We start from the raw sequence: 26,001 nt of genomic DNA on the forward strand, positions 1-26,001 counted from the left end.
TTCAGAACGGAATTAGCATTGTTTAGATTATAGCTAATCGAACACGTACGTCTTGATTTTGTGTTCGGCGGTCTTCGTATCCCAGTCGTCCGGCAACTTCCGCTCTTCATTGTGAACCATTGCCCGGAGGAGCTGTAGACATTTAATGTCAAGGTCTTCTTGTGACGTGTTGGTTATTGCGTTACCCTTCCTCACCACTTTTGCTGATATACTATCAAATCACCAATATTCAATCAGACAACACACTTGTTCATAGCTTTTGTGCATTTTACTTGTTTTGCAATTTGCAAAATTAAAAACCATTTAAAAAAGGTTTTCCAAAGTTAGTCTGCAGTGAACTAGTAAACGATCTCCTTTTACTGATTTTTTAAAATTAAAAATCCATATCATCAAGTTATCTTTATGGTCACATGCATTATATGATTATATTTTATCTTACTCTAATTGCTGAAGAAGTTTCTTTGCAGGAGCAAATCTTTTCATGGCTTTCTTTTCATGGTGATCTACGAAGCATTTCAGCAAACTCTGGAATTCTTCTCCCAGTGGGAGCTCCTCATTGGACCCCATTGCAGTGTAATCTGACAACCGACGATACATCAACAATAAATTATAGCATGTATGCTTTTATTGGTGCTATCTTTATTTTAAAAGAAATGAAAATATCGTTTTGCGTCTAGCAACAACGAAGATACGGTTTTTGTACCTCTCTTGTTTTTATATTTCATTTGGGCTTGGACCGTATTGTGCCCCCTGAACAAAACACTGCTATTTGTGGCAAACGTGTGGAACTTGGCATTCAGTTCCAGCTCCGAGGCGTAATACTCCATGTTTCCCTTGGAAAGAAAACATTCTCGTTTAATCAGGTACAGAGTTAAAGATTGACTTCTGAGAATTTTATCGGGTAGTGTTGGGCACTCTTAACAAAATTTACTTAAACAAATGTTTTCCAAACAAATGATTTTGTCAACCGATATTAAACGTGTGTAACATCAAATCAATTTGAAATGTAAAATCTGGACTGCATCTAAAAATTGTTTAGTCTCTTTAGTCTACCTTAAACTTGAATACCTACCTTTCGAACCGCTGTCTTTGTGTCGCCTAGTTTCATCTCCGTACTGAACTTTTCCAGAACCGAGATTAAGGCCTGGCAATAAGAATCATTGATCATAATTGTGAGAAATTCGTTAAAAACATTATTTTATCTAACACTTATCAATTCTCTAAATTCCACAACTAGACCTACCGCTTTTGGCGATGACGAGGTCGATATGAGGATAGTAAGCAGTGAGACCACAGATTTCATGTGAGCCGGGTTGGTCAGCAGGTGCCCTATGACATCCGTAAACCCCTACAAATTTATATTACAAGTTTGCTTAGTATTAGCTGCAAAAGGTAGCCCTTCCCAAAGAAGGGGGGGGGGGGGGGTCAGAATAAAAAAACAACAAAAAAGGCTACATTATCGCAGCAAACTTCGCATTTGTATCGGAAACTATTATATTTTGCAATTGTTTAATCTTCGAGAGTAAAGGCTGTCCACAAATGTTTAATCACCGTTAATCCCGTTGCCAAATCTTCTGTGACCACCGCTTCGTGTGGATACAAGTCTTTGTCAGGAGCATAGAAAAGCGAGAAGAATACCTGAAATAAAAGGTGACGTATGAACTCTTTAACTATTGGCTTTTCTTGCATGCAAAGTGCAACGAAAGTGCGTTTATTGGTAAAGTACAAATGCAAACGTCTGCTCTGATTTTATCCGTAAAAATCAAAGTGTACTGATTATGTTGATGATTTAAGTGACATATTTGTACTTTTTGTAAACTCTTTTATCTTACATGTAGCTTGCATGATAATTGTAGTGAAATCTTAATCATGGAATAATTAAGCAATATCTAAGGAATGTCGGAAAATCCACGGGCGGACAGAAAATTACAATTTGCCTATCCTTGTCTGCTAATTACCTCAAAGAATGGCAGCGCTGCGTCTAAAATGAAAAACACTCCACCATGTATAACCGATCGTGGGTCATGGGGATCGTCAATAAAACTAAAACAAAACAATGTAGATAACATTGAGAAAACGCTGAGGTAAGGTTACAAAGGTAATCACTTTTTGGAGCGTTTAGTATTCTCTTCTCAGTACCTCTTTGAAGGTGGTGTTTTCAATATCGTGGTGATTTTCTCTCCCTGCGTTTTTATGGCATTTGTGACTTGGTTGATTACATTGCCGGCGGCTTCAATGAATTCCCACAGATCTCTAGGTAAATGGAATACAGAGTATTTCAAAGGAAGGCCTCTTTTTATTGTTAACTTTCAATTTGTACCAAAACGTTTTTGATAGACAACAAAGAAAACTAAAACATTTCTTGGAAAGCAGTATCACCAAGAAAGAGTAACACTCTATTTAAATTTATTCTGCATGTATTTCCTACTACACTGCAACAATGCCTTAATGACCATTGAATAACAATTTCAAAATACATGTTATAGTAATTACAGGTGGAGGGACTTTTCTAGTTCTGTTGAAATAATGTCAATAATCCAATGAAGTTTTCTCTAACCTTCTATTTATTACACCCTTTCTCTCTCTCATACCCTTCTTCATCTTTTTCATACTCTCTCTCTCTCTCTCTCTACAACATTTATAACATTTAGATGTTACCGGTTATGCTGTAGATCTGCCACCCCGCTCTCCGTCATACTACCCACAGGTTTCATGTAGACCCACATCAGGTACTTGACAAACGGTTTCTTCAGATTGCAAGCAATGTTTGGATGGTTGATCACCCAAAAGATGTCTTGCATAGGCAAAATCGTTTGACAGAGGGATTCAATGAATTTGTTCTCGCCCTAGAAATTAGGAAGTAAAATCATCTTGTTTAAGGTTTCTTTGCCCACGGTGACGTGTACATACATGTATTTTGACTGTAATTATGGATATTTTAAAGTTTTGTTAAACAGTCTTTATATGTTTTTTACATGTATGTGTTTTGCCAATTTCTTGCCTCACTTGGCAAAGAATCAGAAAACTGTTAAAAAAGAACCCGAGTATAAATATGGTAGGGAATTTTGTCACTAAATGTTTATTAATGATATTTGCAAAATTTTCTTACTTAGTTTCTTACAGGTGCAAGTAATCCATATATATCAAATAAGATTATTCCAGTTCATGTAGATATTCAAAAAGTATTAATATATTTCTAGCGAATATGTGACTATCTAAACGAGATACTTATATGAATCTGAGGTTAGATAAACAAACGAATGTTCGAATGTTTTACATGTTTTGTACTACCTCTGCGCAAGTTGCAAGTAGATCCACAAGATCAATGTAGTACGTCAGATCTCCCTCCTGCCCTTGATTGGTTAGAATAAGCTCCCTGAGAAATGAATTTGATGAATAGATTCAATTTACATTTTTAAACGAATGACAGAAATTTTCTTTAAGAATTGCTTAAATACATATTGGGCAATAAAACCTTGTACAAATAATCATTCCAGTTTGACGGATACCTTTGATCTCTTGGTTGATCCAGAACATAAGCGGCCTTTCTGTAGTTTTGCATTATATATTTCATCACTAAAGCTTGGTTCCTTTTGATTGTCATATCAAGTCCCTCCACTTTCACTAAAACACTTAGCAACTCCAAAAACTCTGGAGCCTCGTTCTGATGATGGGCACACAACAAAACTATCTTTTGAATCTGTTTTGAGGACACTTTTAAGCATGTCGTTTGATTTGCGAAGAAGAACTATAAGAAAAAATGGAAGTACAATACAAATCCTTGAATAATGATAAGACTTTTTAAATTTTTTAGGTTTTTTAATGTCAAAATAAAATGGAATTTTATTGTTCACCTCTTTAAGAGCAATGGCGAGATTGGAAGGTACAATTTGTACTTCTAGAAGATCGTCGATATGTTCAAACAGTGTTTCTTGCACTGCAGAATTTTCCCGCGCCAACAGTTCCATCAGATACAACGTTTTCTTGAAAATGGTAGCCATTCCCATATATTGCTGCTCCTGCAAAAGGCACCCTATCTGTTTAATCTTTCCAACATCATATTCCTCTCCAGATGAACGATAGAGACAAAAAAGTCATAATTTCATTTTATAAAACCAAATAAGACTTTTATTGAAAGAACCAATCGAATAAATGTATACACAGTGCATAATGTTACATATACATACTACAAGTTTGGCGTCGATTTCTTGAGAGAGAATATCAACAACAATATGCAGGATACCTGAAAATGAGGAGAAAAGAATTTGTTTACTGACAAAAGATAAATGTATATATGCTTAGATACACATGTACATATATCTTATGAGAGAAAAAGAAATGTATCCACCTACCATGACTAATCATGATGTTTTGGTTCATGAAATGTGGTTCTTTTGGATATTTTGGAAGATGACAGAATCTGTGAAAAGAACGTTTATTTCATGACTCTATATCAGGAACCTACTGTCGTGAATTTTAAAAAAAGCCATGCAAAGGTACATGTATAATTATATCAATGTATAATTCTTAAAAGTCCAGAAGATTTTTAGATCAAATAATTAGGTCAAGTTTGAACCGGGATCACCGTACTCTGCTAACTCGTCCAGAATTTCGCTCATGAGCTGAACCTGTTGGTCGTTCAGCTTTTGTTTGGCCAGCCTCCGTAACACAGGTAGACTTCTCTGTACTTCACGGTGTACACGTGCTGAGTCGTGGGTCAGGAGTATCTATAATAAACGAACTTTACTGAAGAGCTTTGTGCTTACAAGTTACTACAAAAAAATAATTGGGGAAAATAGAAATTCAATTCCTTTGAATACCTGAGCCCTGTCAGCCAATTTGAACATGTCCTCTTGCGATGAGTACAACTTGTTCAGAATATCCAGAGATTTGGTAACCACTCGGTCATATTTATATTCGGACAAGTCCTTGCAAATAGACACAAAAACACCAAGTTAGAATAATACCATAATTTTGCATAATTCCCACAGATAATAGATTTCTTAAGATACTACTTACAAGTAGAACCCGTGTTGTGTTGTCCATATCAAATATGGAAGACAAAGATACCATCTCACGTATCTCTTTCAATACTTTTTTCTGACATTTTAGAGCCTTTCTGTGTGAACAAAAGATACCACAACATTCAATTTTGTCCTTATCATATCTGATATACCATGAGAAGGACTATTATATATATATTAACCCATTTACTAAGTTTTGCTCAATTCTTAATCGCCGAGTTTTAAACCATCTGAATTTACAGTGAGTTATGTAGACGTACTTGGTCTGTTCCTGTGGATTGTATACTTCATACATCAGAGACTCCATTACTACTGGAGACCGATGTCTGGAGGCATTCTGTTCACAAACTTTGAACTTGGAGACAAATGCCTATTCATAAGATCATATTTGCAAATCAGAAAAAAATATCAAAGAAAATGTATACTTTTACATGGTTAGATTGAACTTTGCAATTCTAAATAAATTAAACTGTGATGAATTGCAAACAATTTTCATTATACCTTCAATCGCAAGTTTCTTTGGAATGTAAGAAGAAAATCCAGCACTTCCATAGCCCTGATTTAGAGAAAGGAGGTTAAATTAAAGTGGCATATTTGTATAGTACTTTGATGCAGCTGAGAGGGAGGTAAATATTGGACATACTGGTATTTTGCATTGACTACGGCCTCCGCTTCCTTGCTTTGTTCGAATCTTCCCGTAGACCTGTATTGGTTAACCGTTTTCTGGGAGTCTTTTGAATATCCTATGTAAAAAATCAACGACTGGACTATTTACTAGACATTGGGATTTTTTTTTTACTTTTTTACAAATTGGAAACTGAACATCGACAATTTTTTTTAAAGGTACATTAGAAAATTTATAAATTTATTACCCTTTCCTTTGTCTTTAGGAAACGGAACATCATGTGTTCCATCTAAAAGACTCAGCAATGGCGTCAACAGTTGTTTAACATCTTCCATGTCCATATAGTAGCCAAACTTAACCAAATGTTGCAGCAGTCGAAGAACCTGCAAAGGACAACGTTAGTTTTGTACTCCATGTTAAAGAAGTATAGTTACTTACTGTGTTAAACAGACATGGTCATGAAGAGAGAGAGAGAGAGAGAGAGAGAGAGAGAGAGTACCTGTTCTATCAGCAGGTTATGACCTATTTCTGACGCAGTCATTTGGCAATTTCCGGCCAGGAACTCTGCCATCCAATCTCTTAGAACTGGAAAAATGGTAACGAGGTCTTTGACAACCTAAAACAAATTTATTTAGGAAAACATTAAACTTTGACTTTCTTAAAAGAAATAACTGTTCATATTTAGATTGCGGTTAGTAGACAAATTTTGTTAATAAAAGTATTGTACATGATTTGTATAATAATAAAATATTTATAATATACATATATTTGCCAAAAACTTTTAATAAATATATAGACTGAGAGAGTTCGGGCAACTCAACTAATGATTATTCAAAAAGTATATCTAGATAAAAAAATATAAACTTATGTCGTAAAACCCCAAGAGCATGCAAATCGACAACGTTTAATCCCGAGAGTGGACATTGTAGAGAGAGGTGACGTCATGCAACATAAAAATAGTATGCTGTGTTTTGTTACCTCCCCTGGGCCCCTCTCCTGACTTCCGGCCGTCTGCATTTAATAAATGCAATACAGTCTTGAGAATTTTTTTTGAAAGCGTCTTTTAATCGGAATACAAGTCGCATCCTTTATTAATAACAAAAGCATAACTGGCAATACATTACTTACAAACGAGCTCTGTTCCCTTTCCGAGTCTTTGGAGCCGACATACTCGTAAATGAAACAAATGTTGGGATGATCAAGCACCGAATAATTGTTTCCAACATCCACAAATAACCCTAGAATGTGTGAAATGTAATATAACATATATCATTAATATTACGATGTTGCTTATAACAAGCATTATTGATGGAATATGACTTGCGTGAAATCCGTAAAAGCAAATTTCTTTGAAAGGTTTATTCCGCAATGGTTAATCATCTATCGAAGAGAGCCGTTATTTTAACTCATCAAATTAAAATTGTTAAGACATTGATTTCGTTTTGCTAAAAAATGTAATTCTAAAATTGATAAAAAATTGAAATTTAAAAAGTTTATACAGTTGTCATTTCTTTGTAAATATTCGATATTGTGTTTTCCGTGCCATAATGATTTTTGGTGCATACCAATGATCAGTTCACAGTATTTGGCCCGGATGTGGTCCGGAAGTAGGTCCGCCGTCAAACAAAGGTAGGCGTCCTCCCACGTCAAGTAGCCAAACTCTCGCGTGATCACGTGCACAGCGTAATCATTGCGACCCTTTTATGAACAGAGGAATCAAGAATATAAAAGGAGTTGTAATTATCATGTTGCCACAAAATAGTTCTCAAAAGACAGTAAGACAAGGTATAATCGGCATTTTTTATTTGTCTGGTATTAACAAGCAGAAACTTACAAAGCACAAAGCTTTGAAAAGGTCTAATTGGTGAATAAGGAAATTGTATTTCTCTTCATCAAACTCCGTGCTTTCAAACTGCAAAACAAGATAAGAATAAACTAGATTCGTTCAATTCCCAGATCACGACTTTCATAAATCAGGTTACTTAGGAAATGCATTTTTATCTTTTTGGCAAGAGCAAATTGAAACAAACATTATATTTACTTCTGTTTTATTAATGTGTTACCTAACAGTAGGATAGAACCTCAAATATTTACACCAACAGAAATAACCATTAAATAAAGCGAAAATAGGTGCTGAAAAGGAATTTGTTCTTACAGATCCTTCAACATAATTTAGTTTTCTTTTATTCGTGCCAATCCTTCAGTGCAGAGGGTTTATTATAAACAGTTTAGGGGGGATCAAACGCGGTAACAATCACTCACGTCCACAAACAAATGCAGGGGCACCCATGTCCTGCCCTGGTCGGTGGAAACATACACGATGTTTGGGCGTTTGTTGATATTTTGACCCCTCTCGGTCAAGTAGACGCTGTCCTAGAAACAGAACAAAAGCATGCATAATGCACAAAGTATACCCGGTTGTTTATTAAACATGTCAGCTCAGAGGAATAGCTGGCATCATCATAAAATACAATATAGAGAATGGATAACTTTTGTGAGGAGTAAATAAATCACGTGTCTTACTCTGGATTCCCTCAGCCACTGGTCGACAATGTATGTTTGGTTATTGGGAATGGCAACTCCGTCACAGACGCATAGAACTTGTAGCAAGTCTAAAAACCTGTAATTCTGAGGGAGAAAGAGTTAATGATTTAATGAGTGCTTTCCTTTCTTTATGCCTAACTGCACCTTCTTGGAAAAATCGCAGCGTATTGTCTTGCAGGATGATACATGAACATTTTTTTTTATCTATGAATGATATTATGTGCTTTGTTAATTGCTATCAGTTACTTTGGAAAATGTAGGTAACTTATTCAAATGATAAAAGTTGATAAGCATTTTTTAAAAATGAATAATTTTATTAAAAGAATTGTGTTTGTACTTGGTTTGTCCGCAGGAGCTGAAGGAAGGTATCGATGTTATTCTTGGTGATGCGGTCAACAATTTTCCTTTTGTCTCTTATAAGCTCCACAATCATCTGTGCAACATTCAGCCCGATTCCTCCCTATATTCAAACGTAAAACAAAATCATTACTATGTACTAAGTTAAATTTTGAGAATTATAATTCAGGAGTTGTTAAAACTTTCCGCTTATGAATAAGTGATAGTATTGATAGGAACAATTCTAAAGCTTTGTACTTTTTGTGTAAACTGGGTCTGAAAGAAGTCGATGTATTTGGCCATATACAGTGCGTTTTTTCTGCTCTTCCCAATCATGTAGGCATGGAGAACATCGTAAGCTTCCTTAAAGATCCTGATCACGTGGGATTCCTCTTCTCCATCTCCCAGTGGACATTGTAGAAGATTCACCAATAAATCGATCACCTGAAACAAACAAAACACTTCACTGTTCCTGAAACTAAGTTTCCAGTTGCAACTCAATATATAGTGATTGCAAAGTAAACCTTCCTGATCATACCCGTAAGTTTCTCATGAGCTTCTGTCGATTTTTGTCCGGTTGACCCAATGGAAGCATAAACAGTTTGATCTCTTTGAGCGCCTGTAATCAACAATTATATCATCATAACCTAAGTATTTGATTCTGATTCATGCGTTTTATCAAATTGGTTGAATCAAGATTGTCAAGGAATCTAACCGTAATGATCCCGTGCGTCTTTTTGGCGTTCAATTCTGGCTCCATTTGGAGCTGAAAAGAGAATCGGTTTTTGTTGAAATTTTTTATATACCAAATCACATATATTTTTAAAAGATTTTGCTTAAGTCACCAAAATCTTATTTAATACATACGTCTTGAATGAGATTAAACAAGAAGGGGACCATTCCTGCAACGTAGTTGAAGTTGTGCACGTCCTCGGGTAGCACGTGCTGTAGGGTGTACGCATCATCGTACATGCTCTCACTACTTGCAGAAACCTGAAACAAAGAAAAGGTCCAAAGTTTTAATCATCGCCATTAAATACACGGGTGATTGCACGATTTTTGTAACGGTATATGACAAAGATCACACCTTTCGCACACCAGCGCTATCCCAGCGAAGTCCTTGCATGGATCGCTCTTTGACTCCTCCATCATCGACCTTTCTCTCGTAATCCTCATCTGCAGAAAAAACAACGTGCCATGATTATAATGATTCAGTTTTATAACTATTTACTGACATAATAAATCTTTATCACGGTTTGTGACTTAAAGTGAGTACCTTTGAGTGCATGGAGCCAACAGCCAGTCAACATGTGCTCTATCCTTGCATAACTTTCGTAGGATATTTCGTCTCTTTCCTGCACAAAGATGAATTCTACACTTATAATTCATTTCTAAAGAGATAACCTTAAACTCGGTAAATCACTTCACCTTAAATTGTTGTTAGATAAAAAACATTGATGTCGAGTTACTGTAATTATCAATGCTGTAATATGTGTGATTAATGAAATTTATTTTATGGATCATATTGCATCTAGATTTCATTTTATTGTAAACATTTTTTCAACTCGTTGTTTTTCCCCCCCAAGGTACAAGTGGTTTCTTTGAATTTATTGTGAAGAACAAAATAGGACTAGTCCCATGCCTTGAGAACAGAATGTAACCGGAAGACGGTCCTGGGATCCGAGGGATCAGTCACCAGGGAGACGTCCATCTTGGAATCTATGCAAAGATACTGTCTCGTCAGGAAGTGACGTAGTCGCACCTGCTGTTCCCATCTCAAGATATCACCTACAAAAAAGAAATGTCTAAATGAAGCTTGTTTACAACGTATTTTTCGCTTCCGTCGTCAAATGCGTCAGTTGAAGTGCAAACAATTGGAATCTGCGAGGTCTCAGAGAGCCATAAAACTACAATTGAAATGTGTTTATTCACAAATTGTGGGCGGTTGTTGAGGCAAAGTTGCGTAACATTTTATCACTATCGATTATATTGCTCTCACGGATTTGCACTGATTACCAGGTGTAAAACAGATAAAGTGATTGTCTTCATTGGAATAAAATTGAATCAAACTTCAGATGTCTTGTCGAAAAGAAAGTTTTATGTCCCTCCTAGGGTAACCGGCTCTATGTGAAGCAGACGATCAGCAGATCATATACGAGGCATGTTGAGTACACCAAACTGACAGATAACTATTACAGGTGTAAGACTTGTCTGCCAATCTCCGAATTTCGGATCATCAATCATATATCCTAAAGATTACCTACGCTGTTGTGCATTCATACTTATAGAATGCATCTTGTATCGATATCCTTAAAACTAGATGGGTCACATGTATAAAATCAAACCTAATGTTTCTAATTATGAAACCTTTACTCAGCGGGGTGTACTTTACTGGAATTTAGATAACGATTTATAAGAATTTTTGGATTCTAATAAATTAAGCGCAGTAGAATTTCATACAAGTAGATCAAGGTTTCTTATGTGCTTTCACTGTGCGGATTACAGTAAATAAGAAACACGTGTATGCTTTTGCTGAAATCTTGATCAACGAAAGGGTTTTACACAAGTGCCGTTTATTATTGAAGTTTTTAATTCAAGAGTGCATTATAATGAAATCCAACACATTCTCTGGATAATACATGAATGAATAAAAGGTTATGTGCACTATAACCCTCAGTTATCAGCGGCTTCTCTGAAAATAAAAACAATCAACACATGGAATAGCATTTCGCCATTAACTTCTAAAACACAGGGAACCACCGAGTTCAGTTTAATGTTAAAACTAAGCATATCGGAGAGATATCGTTACGTCTTGATAAACTTTTAGTCGTTTCGTTTGTTTAAAACGTCAATCTTTGCAAAAATCAATCTCATAGCCTTGAGTATTTTAACAATACTGATAAATATCCAAATGTAATAATTTTTTTTTCAATATCATGTTAATCATGAAATGCCGGTACACATGCAAAAAAAGTCCATCAAAGTGGTTTTCCAAAAAAAAAAAAGAAAGAAAGAAAAAAGAATATGTATTTCAAATACGTGCATTTTTAAGGTCTTATAGTTTTCGTACTGTTTCTTATTAAGGTCTTCCGTTTCCAACGGAAGACCTTATAGTTTTCGTACTGTTTCTTATTAAGGTCTTCCGTTTCCAACGGAAGACCTTATAGTTTTCGTACGATTTCTTATTAAGGTCTTCCGTTTCCAACGGAAGACCTTATTGTTTTCGTACTGTTTCTTATTATTATTAAGGTCTTCCGTTTCCAACGGAAGACCTTATTGTTTTCGTACTGTTTCTTATTATTATTATTATTATTATTATTATTTTTTTCCACAAATTTTGTGCACGCGATTTCTCGAAAACTATTCGGCCGATTTCGACCATTTTTTCTCAGATGATTGCCAGTGGTCATAATTCTAGAAGTTTTTTTAAATTTTGAAATCGGCACTTCCGGTTCCGATTTACGGCCGATTTTGTAAGTTTTTACGACCCATTTTGTGCAGACATAAACTCAGAGACTATCAGAGATAGGAATATGAAATTTTCAGGATAGGTAGACTATAGGTTGAAGTTGTGCACAATGTAGTTTTTTTGCGCCAATGGCGCCATTTGTATGAGCTCGCCTAGGCTCGAAAATTGGGTACGAATTTCGAATCAAATTTTTCATACGTTTTGATCTGTATCTTTTTAAGAGTTGATATTTTGTTAAAAGATATATAACAAAAGTGGTAGATAATCAAAAGTTCTTTTCAACAAAATCAAGAAATAGGGGCTGACCCCTTAAATTAGGGGCCAAGACAGTCATAAACTCTATTACAAATAACTCAAAAACGATAAAGATTTTGTAAAGCATTATAGAAGCAAAGTTGTTCATTGTACCAATATCTATTAGAAAAAATCATTGCCACGCCCATTTATTACGTAATTAGGGATTTTTAGGGGCCAAAGTACTTAAACTTCAAAAGAAAAATAACTAGAGAAGTATACATATTTTGTTAGACATCATAGAAGAGAAAATGTTTGAATAAATGATTTAAATCGATTCCATCAATTAAAACACGATTTTCTGTCCCCAATAAGGATCTAGAGGGCTGGCCCCTAAAATATTCAATCATTTGTATCTCAAAAATGATCAACAATTTTACATGGGTATAAGAACAAAAAATATTTGTATTCTTAACACCTTTTCAAACAAATCAAGAAAAAGGGGCTGGCCCCTTTTTTTAGGGGCCAAGGCCTCCGTAAACTCTATTACAAGAATCTTAAAAACGATAAAGATTTTGTAATGCATTATAGAAGCAAAGTTGTTGATCGTACCAATATCTATTTGAAAAAATCTTTGCCAAGCCCATTTATAACGTAATAAGGGATTTTTAGGGGCCAAAGTACTTAAACTTGGACGCAATATAACTAGAGATGTATACATATTTTGTTAGACATCATAGAAGAGAAAATGTTTGAAAAAATGATTTAAATTGATTCCCCTTAACAAAACACAAATTTCTGTCCCCATTAAGGATCTAGAGGGCTGGCCCCTAAAATATTCAATCATTTCCATCTCAAAAGTGATCAACAATTTTAGATGGATGTAAGAACAAAAAATGTTAGTATTCATGAGACCTTTCGTATAAAATCAAGAAAAGGGGGCTGGACCCTTAAATTAGGGGCCAATAGACTCCTAAACTCTATTACTCATACCTTAAAAATGATCAAGATTTTGTAATGCATTATAGAAGCAAAGTTGTTGATAGCAGCAATATCTGTTTGTAAAACTCATTTTCAAACCCATTGATGACGTAAGTAGAGATTTTAGGGGACTAAAATCTTAAATCTTTAATGTGCTGTATGTGAAAAAGCAAAACTCTTTGTTAAGCATTTTAAAGGATATTGACAATCGTATACATTATCTAAAAGGAGGTGGTTGAGGGAGAATTCTGAAATTTCATTGATATTTTAATCGAATCGTTTAAAAAATTGAACGGAAGACCTACTCGTTACTCGTAACGAGATCGTATCTAGTTATTATTATTTTTTTCCACAAATTTTGTGCACGCGAATACTCGAAAACCATTCGGCCGATTTCGACCATTTTTTCACAGATGATTGCCAGTGGTCATAATTCTAGAAGTTTTTTGAAATTTTGAAATCGTCACTTCCGGTTCCGATTTACGGCCGATTTTGTAAGTTTTTACGACCTATTTTGTGCAGACATAAGCTCAAAGACTATAAGAGATATAAATATGAAATTTTCAGGATAGGTAGACCATAGTTTGAAGATGTGCAGAACGTATTTTTTTTGCGCCAGTGGCGCCATTTCTTTGAGCTCGCCTAGGCTCGAAAATTGGGTACGAATTTCGAATCAAATTTTTCATACCTTTTGATCTGTATCTTTTTATGAGTTGATATTTTGTTAAAACATATATAACAAAAGTGGTAGATAATCAAAAGTTCTTTTCAACAAAATCAAGAAATAGGGGCTGGCCCCTTAAATTAGGGGCCAAGACACTCATAAACTCTATTACGAATAACTTAAAAACGATAAAGATTTTGTAATGCATTATAGAAGCAAAGTTGTTGATCGTACCAATATCTATTTAAAAAAATCATTGCCACGCCCTTTTATTACGTAATTAGGGATTTTTAGGGGCCAAAGTACTTAAACTTTGACGAAAAATAACTAGAGAAGTATACATATTTTGTTAGACATCATAGAAGAGAAAATGTTTGAATAAATGATTTAAATTAATTCCACTTATCAAAACACGATTTTCTGTCCCCATTAAGGATCTAGAGGGCTGGCCCCTAAAATATTCAATCATTTGTATCTCAAAAATGATCAACAATTTCACATGGGTGTAAGAACAAAAAATATTTGTATTCATGAGACCTTTCGTATAAAATCAAGAAAAAGGGGCTGGCCCCTTAAATTAGGGGCCAATAGACTCCTAAACTCTATTACTCATACCTTAAAAATGATCAAGATTTTGTAATGCATTATAGAAGCAAAGTTGTTGATAGCAGCAATATCTGTTTGTAAAACTCATTTCCAAACCCATTGATGACGTAATTAGAGATTTTAGGGGACTAAAATATTAAATCTTTAATGTGCTGTATGTTAAAAAGCAAAACTCTTTGTTAAGCATTTTAAAGGATATTGACAATCGTATACATTATCTAAAAGGAGGTGGTTGAGGGAGAATTCTGAAATTTCATTGATATTTTAATCGAATCGTTTAAAAAATTAAACGGAAGACCTACTCGTTACTCGTAACGAGATCGTATCTAGTTAAGGTCTTCCGTTTCCAACGGAAGACCTTATTGTTATTGCTTTGTTTCTTTTTCCCTATTCTTCTATATTATTTTTTTTTTCTTACAAATTTTGTGCACGCGAGATTTCGAAAACTACTCAATTGATTTTCATAAAACTTACAGATCTAATAGATGATGATATGAACCGTATTGCAAATTTTTTTTTATTGATGACGTCACTTCCGGTTTTGAGATATAGTCGTTTTTTCGATTTTCAGAGGGGTATTTTGTCGGCAGTACTCCTCTTAAACTATAGCAGATATAAACTTGAAATTTTCAGCGATGGTAGACGGAAGACTGAAAATGTGCATGAAGGTTTAAAATCATTTCGATCGCAAAAAGCGTCGAAGCTCGCCTGAACCCGAAAATTGAGATTAAACAAACGTCATAATTTTTTCTGGTTTTCGTTAATTATCTCTTTTCTGAAAAATATTTTGTTAAGACATGTAAAGTAAAAAAAGTTTTTATTTACAGGACCTTTTCTTTGAAATCAAGAAAAAGGGGCTGTCCCCTCAAATAAGGGGACCAAAGGGCTCTAAAGTCTTTAATCTGTAGCCCTTTTCTGAGAGATATTTTGTAAAATGTTATAGAAGCAAATATGTTTATCTCACAGTTATGTATCCAAGCAATGTAATGATTTTGTCATGTATTACGTAGTTAGAGGTTTTTAGAGGCCAAAATCCAAAATTTCGATCTCCCATATCTCAGAAAGGAAAAATATTTTGTAATGCAATACAGAAGAAAAGTTGTTCAAATTAATGTTCTTAACAAAATGCAACCTTCAAAATTTTGTTAAACGGCCCCTATAAGGAGATAAAGGATCGGCCCCTAAAACCTTCTTTCTCATAAATCTCCAAAATGGTAACGAATTTCTAAACACTTGTTGAACAAAATTTGTTTAGAATTAAATGACCTTTCAGTTAATATGTAGAAAAAGGGACTGGCCCCTCAAATAAAGGGACCAAAGGGCTCGAATGGCTTTAATCTGTAGCCCTTAACTGAGAGACATTTTGTGAAAGGGTATAGAAGCAAATATGTTTATCTCACAGTTATGCATCCAAGCAATGTAATGATTTCGTAATTAAAGGTTTTTAGGGACCAAAAGTCCCAAATTTTGATCACCCATATCTCAGAAAGGAAAAATATTTTGAAATACAGTACGGAGGAAAAGTTGTTCTTAATCATATGCAACCTTCAAAATTTCACCAAACGGCCCCTATAAGGAGATAAGGGATCGGCCCCTTAAACCTTCTTTCTCATATATCTCCAGAACGCTAACGAATTCGTAAACACTTGTTGTTGACAAAATGTTTTCAGAATTAAATGTTCTTTCATTTGATTCCAAGAAAAAGGGGATGGCCCCTTAAATTAGGGGATCAAAGTGCTCTAAATTTTTTTATCTATAGCCCTTTAATGAGAGCCATTTTGTGAAAGGTTATGAATGCTAGATTAGGTATAATACGTTTCTATATCCTTACAATATAATGATTTTCTCTTGCGTTACCCAATTAGGGTTTTAGGGACCAGATGTAAACAAAATTAATCTTATTCAATCTTAATTGGAAGAAATTCAAGCATGTAAAAAAGCAATGTAATAGAACTTATAAAAAGCGATGCAATAAAGCATTGGTACTTCACTCCTTTTTCCATATCATGTTTTGTTGTCGAAAGTCAAAGTAGATAATATCATATTTTCTTCTAAAAATCGGACGGAAGACCTCCTCGTTGCTCGCAACGAGATCGTGTCTAGTTATTATTATTTTTTTCCACAAATTTTGTGCACGAGATTTCTCGAAAACTATTCGACCGATTTCGACCATTTTTTCAGAGAAGATGAGTCTTGATGTAAACTTCATACGTTTTTGAGATTTTTCCTGTCGGCACTTCCGGTACCGATTTATCGGCCATTTTGTACATTTTTACGACCTATTTTGTGCAGAGCTGATCTCAGAAACTATCAGAGATATGACTATGAAATTTTCAGGATAGGTAGTCTATAGTCTGAAGTTGTGCACTATTATTTTGTTTTACGCCAGTGGCGCCATTTTTTGGAGCTCGCGTAGGCACGAAAATTGGGTACGAATTTTCATTCAAATTCTTCATACGTTTTCATCTGTATCTTTTTATCAGTTGATATTTTGTTAAGACATATATAACAAAAATAGTAGATAATTAAACGTTCTTTCCAACAAAATCAAGAAAAAGGGGCTGGCCCCTTAAATTAGGGGCCAAGACACTCGTAAACTCTATTGCGAATAACTTAAAAACGATCAAAATTTTGTAATGCAATATAGAAGCAAAGTTGTTGATTGTAGCAATATTTATCAGGTAAAATTATTTTCACACCCATTTATGACGTAATTAGGGATTTTAAGGGGCCAAAGTACTTAAACTTTGATGCAATATATCTAGAGAAGGAGACATATTTTGTTAGGCAATGTAGAAAAGAAAATGTTTGCATTGATGATTCTAATCAATTCCACTAATCAAAACTCCAAAGTCTGTCCCCATTAAGGATCTATAGGGCTGGCCCCTAAAATATTCAATCATTTGTATCTCAAAAATGAACAACAATTTTAGATGGGTGTAAGAACAAAAAATGTTAGTATTCGTGAGAACTTTCGATTGAACTCAAGAAAAAGGGGCTGGCCCCTTAAATGAGGAGCCAAGACACTCGTAAACTATGTTACAGATAACTTGAAAACAAGCAAGATTTCAAATATCTTTGGTACTTAGCCTTTTTTACAAAATTGATACCAGCGAGATTTTAGTCACCGTAAGTGATTGAGACACAAACTTTTATAAATGATAGACAATCGATTGAAGATATATTTAACGGGTTTTCTTTTGTCAACCGTCACTTCCGGTACTCACCAGAAGAGTTCAAACAATTCATTTTTTTCACAAGTTTACCTGATTATCTTTGGTGTTTCATCTGCTATGATTAACAGTAGTGTACACTAAACATATGTATAAAAAACCCTAGCTTTTATTTTCATAAACCTCTTTTGTTCGTCCGTTTTCGGTCTCGAGACAAAAAACCTAGATTCACCAAGATCGCAGATTTGGCAGAGAATATCGATATTTCATCGTATCATATGAACACAAAATCGGACGGAAGACCTACTCGTTACTCGTAACGAGATCTAGTTATTATTATTATTTTTTCCAAATTTTGTGCACGCGATTTCTCGAAAACTATTCAGCTGATTTCAGCAATTTTTTCACAGATTATGAGTCATGATCTGAATTTTATATGTTTTTGAAATTTTTGTTGTCGTCACTTCCGGTATCGATTTATCGGCCATTTTGTAGTTTTTTTAGGACCTATTTTGTGCAGAGCTGATCTCAGAAAGTATCAGAGATATGACTATGAAATTTTCAGGATAGATAGTCTAAAGTCTGAAGTTGTGCACTATTATTTTGTTTTACGCCAGTGGCGCCATTTCTTGGAGCTCGCCTAGGCACGAAAATTGGGTACGAATTTTTATCCAAAATTTTCATACGTTTTGAACTATATCTTTTTATCAGTTGATATTTTGTAAACACATATATAACAAAAGTGGTAGATAATCATAAGTTCTTTCCAACGAAATCAAGAAAAAGGGGCTGGCCCCAAAAATTAGGGGCAAAGGCACTCTTAAACTCTATTACAAATAACTTAAAAACGATAAAAATTTTGTAATGCATTATAGAAGCAAAGTTGTTGATCGTACCAATATCTATTAGAAAAAATTATTGCCACGCCCATTTATTACGTAATTAGGGATTTTAGGGGCCAGAGTACTTAGATTTTGACGCAATATAACTAAAAAAGTAGAAATATTTTGTTAGACATCATAGAAGAGAAAATGTTTGAATTTATGATTTAAATCGATTCCACTTATCAAAACACGAATTTCCGTCCCTATTAAGGATCTAGAGGGCTGGCCCCTAAAATATTCAAACATTTGTATCTCAAAAATGATCAACAATTTTGAATTGGTGTAAGAACAAAAAATGTTAGTATTCTTAAGACCTTTTCAAAGAAATCAAGAAAAAGGGGCTGGCCCCTTAAATTAGGGGCCAAGGCAGTCATTAACTCTATTACAAATAACTTAAAAACGATAAAAATTTTGTAATGCATTATAGAAGCAAAGTTGTTGATCGTACCAATATCTATTAGAAAAAATTATTGCTACGCCCATTTTTTACGTAATTAGGGATTTTTAAGGGCCAAAGTACTTAAACTTTGACGCAATATAACTAGAGAAGTAGACATATTTTGTTAGACATCATAGAAGAGAAAGTATTTGAATTTATGATTTAAATCGATTCCTATTATCAAAACACGAATATCTGTCCCCATTAAGGATCTAGAGGGCTGACCCCTAAAATATTCAAACATTTGCATCTCAAAAATGATCAACAATTTTGGATGGGTGTAAGAACAAAAATTGTTAGTATTCTTATGACCATTTCAAAGATATCGAGAAAAAGGGACTTGCCCCTTTTTTTGGGGGGGGGGGGGGGAAGAGACTCGTAAAGTCTATTACAAATTACATAAAAACGATTAAGATTTTGTATTGCATTATAGTAGCAAAGTTGTTGATTGTAGCAATATTCATCTGGAAAACTCATTGCCACAGCCATTTAAAACGTAATAAGGGATTTGTATACATTATCTGAAAGTGTGTGGGGGGGGGGGGTAATTCTGAAATAATATCGATTATTCATGGTATGGTTTACAACAAAAATCGCAAGGAAGACCTACTCGTTACTCGTAACGAGATCGTATCTAGTTATTATTATTTTTTTCCCAAAATTTTGTGCACGCGATATCTCGAAAACTATTCGGCCGATTTCGACCATTTTTTCACAGATGATTGCCAGTGGTCATAATTCTAGAAGTTTTTTGAAATTTTGAAATCGTCACTTCCGGTTCCGATTTACGGCCGTTTTTGTAAATTTTTACGACCAATTTTGTGCAGACATAAACTCAGAGACTATCAGAGATATGAATATAAAATTTTCAGGATAGGTAGACCATAGATTGAAGTTGTGCACAATGCAGTTTTTTTATGCCAGTGGCGCAAAGTTTAGGAGCTCGCCTGGGCTCGAAAATTGGATACGAATTTTGAATCACAATTTTCATACGCTTTGATCTGTATCTTTTTATCAGTTAATATTTTGTTAACATATATATAACAAAAGTGGTAGATAATTAAAAGTTCTTTCCAACAAATTCAACAAAAAGAGGCTGGCCCTTTTTTTAGGGACCAAGACACTTGTAAACTCTAATACAAATAACTTAAATACGATAAAGATTTTGTAATGCATTATAGAAGAAAAGTTGTTGACCGTAACAATATCTATCGAGTAAAATCATTGTCATGCCCATTTATTACGTAATTAGGGATTTTTAGGAGCCAAAGTACTTAAATTTTGACGCAATATATCTAGAGAAGGAGACATATTTTGTTAAGCTTTGTAGAAGAGAAAATGCTTGCATTGATAATTCTAATCGATTCCATCAATCAAAACACCAATGTATGTCCCCATTAAGGATCTAGAGGATTGGCCCCTAAAATATGCAATCATCTGTATCTAAAAAATGAACAACAATTTTAGATACGTGTAAGAACAAAACTTGTTAGTATTTGTGAGACCTTTTGAATGAACTCAGGAAAAAGGGGCTGGCCCCTTACATTAGGGGCCAAGACACTCGTAAAATCTTTTTCACAACCTTAAAAACAAAGATTTTGTAATGTTTTACAGAAACAAAGTTGTTGATCATAACAATATCAGTTTGTTAAACTCATTTCCAAACCAATTGATGACGTAATTAGGAATTTTAGGGGACTAAAATCTTAAACGTTTAATGTGCTGTTTGTGAAAAAGTAAAACTCTTTGTTAAGCATTTCAAGGGATATTGACAATCGTATGCATTATCTGAAAGGGAGTGGTTGAGGAGGGGGGGGGGGGAGGGGGTTCAGAAACTTCATTGATATTTTAATCTTATCGTTTAAAAATTGAACGGAAGACCTACTCGTTACTCGTAACGAGATCGTATCTAGTTGCAACCTATATTTCCATCTGGCTGCACTGAAACAAGTTACCAATTTTAAAGTTCCCAGATATTACAAATGCTCATCATCACGTGACTAAAATATTTAGGCCAGTACTTACATAACCATTATTGTTTTATTAGAAGCATAAAAGGTCAGAGGTTATCAAAACCTAAAATATGAATTTGTTTCGAAACAAAAACACGCGACCTTAGCAAAAAGCTTGCTGCTTCACTTTGAAGTAGTCGCCATTTCTATGAGTGTTTAAAGTACACACTTGAAAATGCGCACAACATGTGCATAAAGTGTAGTTTTTATTTACAAAGGAGTCAATACGTGCAACTTCTTGCACATCTGAATTCTTTGAAAAGCCCCCCCCCCCCCCCCAATTTGATAAAAGTTTTCAAGAATAAAAATTATATGCAATATAGTTTGGATAAAAATTAGGAGATATTTGTAACAAAGCATACCCAATGTATACGCTGGAGAAATAAAATTTTCTGGGTTGTAAAAATTCATTTGATCGTGTTCTACTTAAACGGAATGGAATGTTGTATGTTGGATTTAACACTGAGCTGCACCTGGCTATATATCAAAGAAATTTTTAATCCCAGTACGATAGTTAGTATATTTGAAAAATGAACTACTCCAGGTGTTGGTTTCATCTTTGACTGAATTCCACATTTTTCTCCCACCTTCCAGTGATCTTTACAGTCTATATACAGCCCAGGGCTCTTTAATATTTTAACCATTATGTAACCTCCTGTGATGAGTTATTTTTATTAACTTCCAACAAAAAAAAATGGAAAAAAAATTGAAAAAACCTCCGCTACATTATGAAAGATATTTTCTCATAAGATAAGAACAATAGATAATATAGATATTCACGAAGATGGACGATGAACTATTGGGACTTATAACCTGTGTCTGTTAAGGAAACCTATTGTGTAAAACAAAACAAGATGATAAATGCGGTCGTCACAGCATGAAAAAGTGGTTTTCACAGCATTAGTGGTATTTCACACATTTTTGCTGAATATGCTTAACCATTTATTTTTTTTCTTAAGTGAATATTAAAAGCAAATTGAATTTTGACATGCATATCTGTTCATTTCCACAGAAAATACAGGCATGACAACGAAGAATTTAACATATTAACGCAAATGAATGAAGTGTTCGTAAACAGGGAATATTTGCTCTTTTTCCATCTCAAACGAATCTATCTGACTAAAAATGGAACAGGTAATATTTTTTTTACCAAATATTCGCCAATTGAAAGTTAAAATCTGGATTTGGTCAGCATTAATACGACACTCGAGGTCAAACGTGACGCCCGTGTTCTTTGACGTCACATTAAACAGTAATTCATCGAACATTTCTTTATTAATGTTATTTTTCCGAATTAACTTTAATGGAATCCAAATAGTTAATAACAACGTACCGTCTAAAATACTATGTTCAGCCTCAATCTGCCAGTACGTGATACCGGAAGTGGATGGAGACAGCGAGCGGGGCTTGTGCTGGTCAATAACCCGGATACGGAAGTGAACTAAAAAAGAAATTAAACAAAATGAAACAAATGAAAACAATCATCTAACAAAATATTTCTATATCATAAGGTTTCCAATTCCAGACCATGTATACAGTGCACTTACCGTCTTCTGTGACACAATCCTCAAACAAGCCCTCTGCCACAAGATAGGCCTCGAGTTCTTTATGAAAGAGGCGTATGACTGACCCACCCTGTAGAGGACCATTAAATTAATATAATTTTGCCTTCATCAAACTTCTTGTACTTTTTTTAAAATACAATGATGAACTTTACTATATTTCATGTTTACTAGCAGCCAGTCTTGTCAAAAATATCATATATACATGTAGTGCCATTATTTTTTAAACAAACATTTATGGAAAGATTACAAAATATTAATGAAACTGACCCTAACGAACCGGTCCTGCTCCTGCAATGCTCTGTAACTCCCAATCAAAGTGAAGCTGGACCTTTCTACGCCCAGGTTGAGCTCGGAGCTGAGACAACGAAAATTACATTGTAAAAGACGCATTTGTAGTCATTGTCGGTTGTACTAACATTGAACACAATATCCAAACACTCATTTTATGGATTTATGTACGTATTAAAATGATTTTACAAATTCATTTAAAATTTCTTGAATTAAACTGTTGATATTTTTTTTCATTTAATATGCATGAAAATTCGATATATTTACCCATAAGAAAAGTGGTCAATCTGGAAAGGTTCACTGGCGTGGAAATAATGACCATGTGACTTCACACTCTCAAAAACAATTTGGTCGAACAATTGAACCTAAGATGTATTAAAACATTATTTTTATAAAATTTCCAAAAAAATTTTTGCAATGAATTAGACAAGGAAATGCTTGTAATAAAACATAAGTTATTGATAATAAAATGGATTCCATTTTGATATCTTGTTTTCCATTGGAGGTAAACAGATTTAATTCAGTTAGAGTTGTTATACAGTACAAAGCATTATCACTTTCTGAGTGGGTGGGTTGATTGCAGAGAGGAGATAGAAAACATGAATCGGAACCCTTTTACATCATTAACCTTGTCGAGTGAATGAGATCCCGCTTTTATTGTACTCACTATTTCTCCCTCCGATTTGACCTTGTATCGCGGAAGGATTCTAAACTGGGCGTTTTTGGCGTTGTATTCGTGGAGCGACACCTGGAAAAAGTGAAACTGGTTTGTTGTACATTGCAATTAGCTAAATTACACAGCTAGGGAAGGACCTCTAAATGTGCCTCCCACAGTACACGTGGGGACAGTGACCTTTCAGCGGAATAGCCCGCTATCTTTTGTGTAAAACAACTCAAGCACGGGGGTGTGAGTACTAGTCAATGTCTCCCTGATGAGACAGGTAACAATGCATACATAGAAGACAATCCGAAAACATGGCTTGAATGACAGGTGCCACCATTAGATTACAGAGAAATATTAATATTACCAATTAAATAGTCGAAGATTAAATTTTCCTGGCAACCAGAATAGAACGACTCCCCTCTTTTTCTCTCACCAGTCTTTGGGTGTTCAGTTTTATCTTTTTGATTTTAACTTCAATTGAAACAAAATATATATGTATCTGCTGATGCCGCGTTTGAACCCCTTTTCTGTACCCATTTGATTCAATGCATTATGTTTGGAAGAACGACATCAGTATTTATTCGAGAAACATGAGTGCATTTTGATTTTTGTAAAATAACCGAGTAGAAACTCGTTAGCATTGACGTGAACATTTATGATATGTGGGAGCGCCTGAGCTAGTTTTTATTTCTCAAGACAGGGAGAGCATAAGTGAGATACTCAGCCTCTGAGAACCGACTGACCTTCATATTGTTTTTGTCTTTCTGGCTGGTCTGTGTCGTACTCATGTGAACAAACTTTCCGGTAAACACATGTTTCAGCTAAAAAGAAAACGACAATAAATTAATCTTCTTTGCAACCGAACCAAAAACAGAACCCTGAAACAATAACGTATTTTGCAGAATGACTAACATATGATTTACTGGAACTGAAGGAAACGAAAACATATAAAAAGTTGTTGCGTGAATAATTCGTTCTTGTGGTTTTTTTTTTTTTGCTGTTTAATCGATTATTTCAGCATATTGATGCCATCAAAGATATTCTTTATCAATGAATTTTAGATATATACATATTCTTTTTTTATTTTATAAAGATGCATTTTGTCTTGGTTTTGTGTTACCTGAACAACCTCGCCATAACGCACGCGCTTCCCGTGTTGTCTCGTCTGCTCTGCCTCGTTGTCTTTGTTCTCCGCGTCTGCTGCAGACTACCATTGTAATCAGAAATATCAGGATAACAATCAATTTACACATCTATATTTTCGAAATTGAATCTTAAACTATAAACATTTAAGAATCTTTTAAACAGACGCTCAGTTGTTCTAATTTTTGTTGTTTTTTTTTTTTTTATTTTCGCATTAAATAAACATGTACTCAAGTTGCATTAAAAATTTAGTAAAAACGTTTTAGCATAGATTTGATAATTTTTGCTTTTAAAACAAATTCTCAATTAACCTTCTGTTTCCAGAATACAATTGCAATTAGTTCTCAATTTTAAACAGGAAATAGCGTATCTGTTCGGCTTTGGTCGAATGATAAATGACCCCATCATCATTTGTTTTTAACATAAATGTCCAGTTCTTGGTATGTTCAGTGTAGATTTTGAGTGAAGATTTCTTTGTTCCAAGTTGTAATTACCTTTGCCTGTTTGAGCAGACCCCGTGTGACCTGTTCGGTATTGTCCGTCTGAATCGAGTTCATCCATTTTCTGTACTTTTTGTTGAGTTTGTATCTATTCTGGATACACACTTGGAAAACCACCACTGCGAAGATTACATTTGAATTAAGGTGCTGCACATGTTAGTAAAGTGTTATTACTATAGTTTAAATATATCAAAAAGTAAGACTAACAAAGAGTTGTACAGATGCCCTTCCCCCGAATATGTTCACTAATGAACAAAAATAGCTATGACTATACTACGTTGGTAATTTTATTGTCATGCACTCTGATGCATTGATACGTCTCTGATTTTCACACCTAAAAATTTTATTTAATCAATTCCAATTATCAATGTTTGATTCATTTTATTTCCTCATACCTATTAACACAAAGTAGAATAAAGGTGACGAAGAACAAACTTCAATAAATTCAAGCTATTCCAACCCAACAATGTACTACTATCAGTCTATTCAGGGGCTGTCATCCATAGAAGTTTTATATTTCTGATCAGTATCAAGCTTACATCGCTCAGTAACAGTCTGTTGTTATTGTCTGCGGAGGAGTACACGCTACTACTGCATCCAATGGATGGAAAATAAAGTGGCAACATAACACCTCCGTTAATGAATACGTGCCAGGGATTTTTTTATCGAGAGAGTGTCACAACTTGACCAAACAGTACAACAGAAGTGAGATTTTCTGTTTGTCGAATTGTCTGTCGAATTGTCTGCAACTTGACTAAGTTGTCAGGCGGCTGACACTAATGATAAATTTTCAATTAACAGTGCTCTGCAAAGGGCGATTCCGAAACGTTTATGCCACCGATAGAATGAA

At 34.5% G+C, this 26,001-nt stretch overlaps 1 protein-coding gene across 1 annotated transcript in view; it reads right to left on the reverse strand.

The window, feature by feature from the left end:
• LOC128187945 (inositol 1,4,5-trisphosphate receptor type 2-like) overlaps positions 1-26,001 on the reverse strand; it is a 47,684-nt gene that overhangs the window by 7,802 nt on the left and 13,881 nt on the right. Inside the window, exons 4-47 of the mRNA XM_052858661.1 lie at positions 25,146-25,270; positions 24,629-24,715; positions 24,252-24,329; positions 23,512-23,592; positions 23,112-23,209; positions 22,824-22,911; positions 22,539-22,626; positions 22,325-22,432; positions 10,172-10,317; positions 9,806-9,884; positions 9,617-9,705; positions 9,397-9,522; positions 9,245-9,295; positions 9,068-9,148; positions 8,788-8,973; positions 8,531-8,653; positions 8,173-8,277; positions 7,912-8,022; positions 7,484-7,561; positions 7,215-7,347; positions 6,778-6,887; positions 6,628-6,660; positions 6,149-6,265; positions 5,897-6,032; positions 5,668-5,767; positions 5,526-5,580; positions 5,285-5,394; positions 5,020-5,119; positions 4,821-4,928; positions 4,591-4,727; positions 4,353-4,420; positions 4,188-4,243; positions 3,855-4,019; positions 3,510-3,748; positions 3,292-3,376; positions 2,659-2,846; positions 2,140-2,253; positions 1,959-2,043; positions 1,552-1,638; positions 1,244-1,348; positions 1,073-1,144; positions 704-833; positions 440-578; positions 50-211 (exon numbers count right to left, since the gene is read on the reverse strand). Of these exons, the coding sequence (XP_052714621.1) occupies positions 50-211; positions 440-578; positions 704-833; positions 1,073-1,144; positions 1,244-1,348; positions 1,552-1,638; positions 1,959-2,043; positions 2,140-2,253; positions 2,659-2,846; positions 3,292-3,376; positions 3,510-3,748; positions 3,855-4,019; positions 4,188-4,243; positions 4,353-4,420; positions 4,591-4,727; positions 4,821-4,928; positions 5,020-5,119; positions 5,285-5,394; positions 5,526-5,580; positions 5,668-5,767; positions 5,897-6,032; positions 6,149-6,265; positions 6,628-6,660; positions 6,778-6,887; positions 7,215-7,347; positions 7,484-7,561; positions 7,912-8,022; positions 8,173-8,277; positions 8,531-8,653; positions 8,788-8,973; positions 9,068-9,148; positions 9,245-9,295; positions 9,397-9,522; positions 9,617-9,705; positions 9,806-9,884; positions 10,172-10,317; positions 22,325-22,432; positions 22,539-22,626; positions 22,824-22,911; positions 23,112-23,209; positions 23,512-23,592; positions 24,252-24,329; positions 24,629-24,715; positions 25,146-25,270 (4,762 nt within the window). The remainder of the gene's footprint in view (positions 1-49; positions 212-439; positions 579-703; positions 834-1,072; positions 1,145-1,243; positions 1,349-1,551; positions 1,639-1,958; positions 2,044-2,139; positions 2,254-2,658; positions 2,847-3,291; positions 3,377-3,509; positions 3,749-3,854; positions 4,020-4,187; positions 4,244-4,352; positions 4,421-4,590; positions 4,728-4,820; positions 4,929-5,019; positions 5,120-5,284; positions 5,395-5,525; positions 5,581-5,667; positions 5,768-5,896; positions 6,033-6,148; positions 6,266-6,627; positions 6,661-6,777; positions 6,888-7,214; positions 7,348-7,483; positions 7,562-7,911; positions 8,023-8,172; positions 8,278-8,530; positions 8,654-8,787; positions 8,974-9,067; positions 9,149-9,244; positions 9,296-9,396; positions 9,523-9,616; positions 9,706-9,805; positions 9,885-10,171; positions 10,318-22,324; positions 22,433-22,538; positions 22,627-22,823; positions 22,912-23,111; positions 23,210-23,511; positions 23,593-24,251; positions 24,330-24,628; positions 24,716-25,145; positions 25,271-26,001) is intronic.

The sequence above is a fragment of the Crassostrea angulata genome, chromosome 6 (genome assembly GCF_025612915.1).
Source record: "Crassostrea angulata isolate pt1a10 chromosome 6, ASM2561291v2, whole genome shotgun sequence".
NCBI classification, from domain to species: Eukaryota; Metazoa; Mollusca; class Bivalvia; order Ostreida; family Ostreidae; genus Magallana; species Magallana angulata.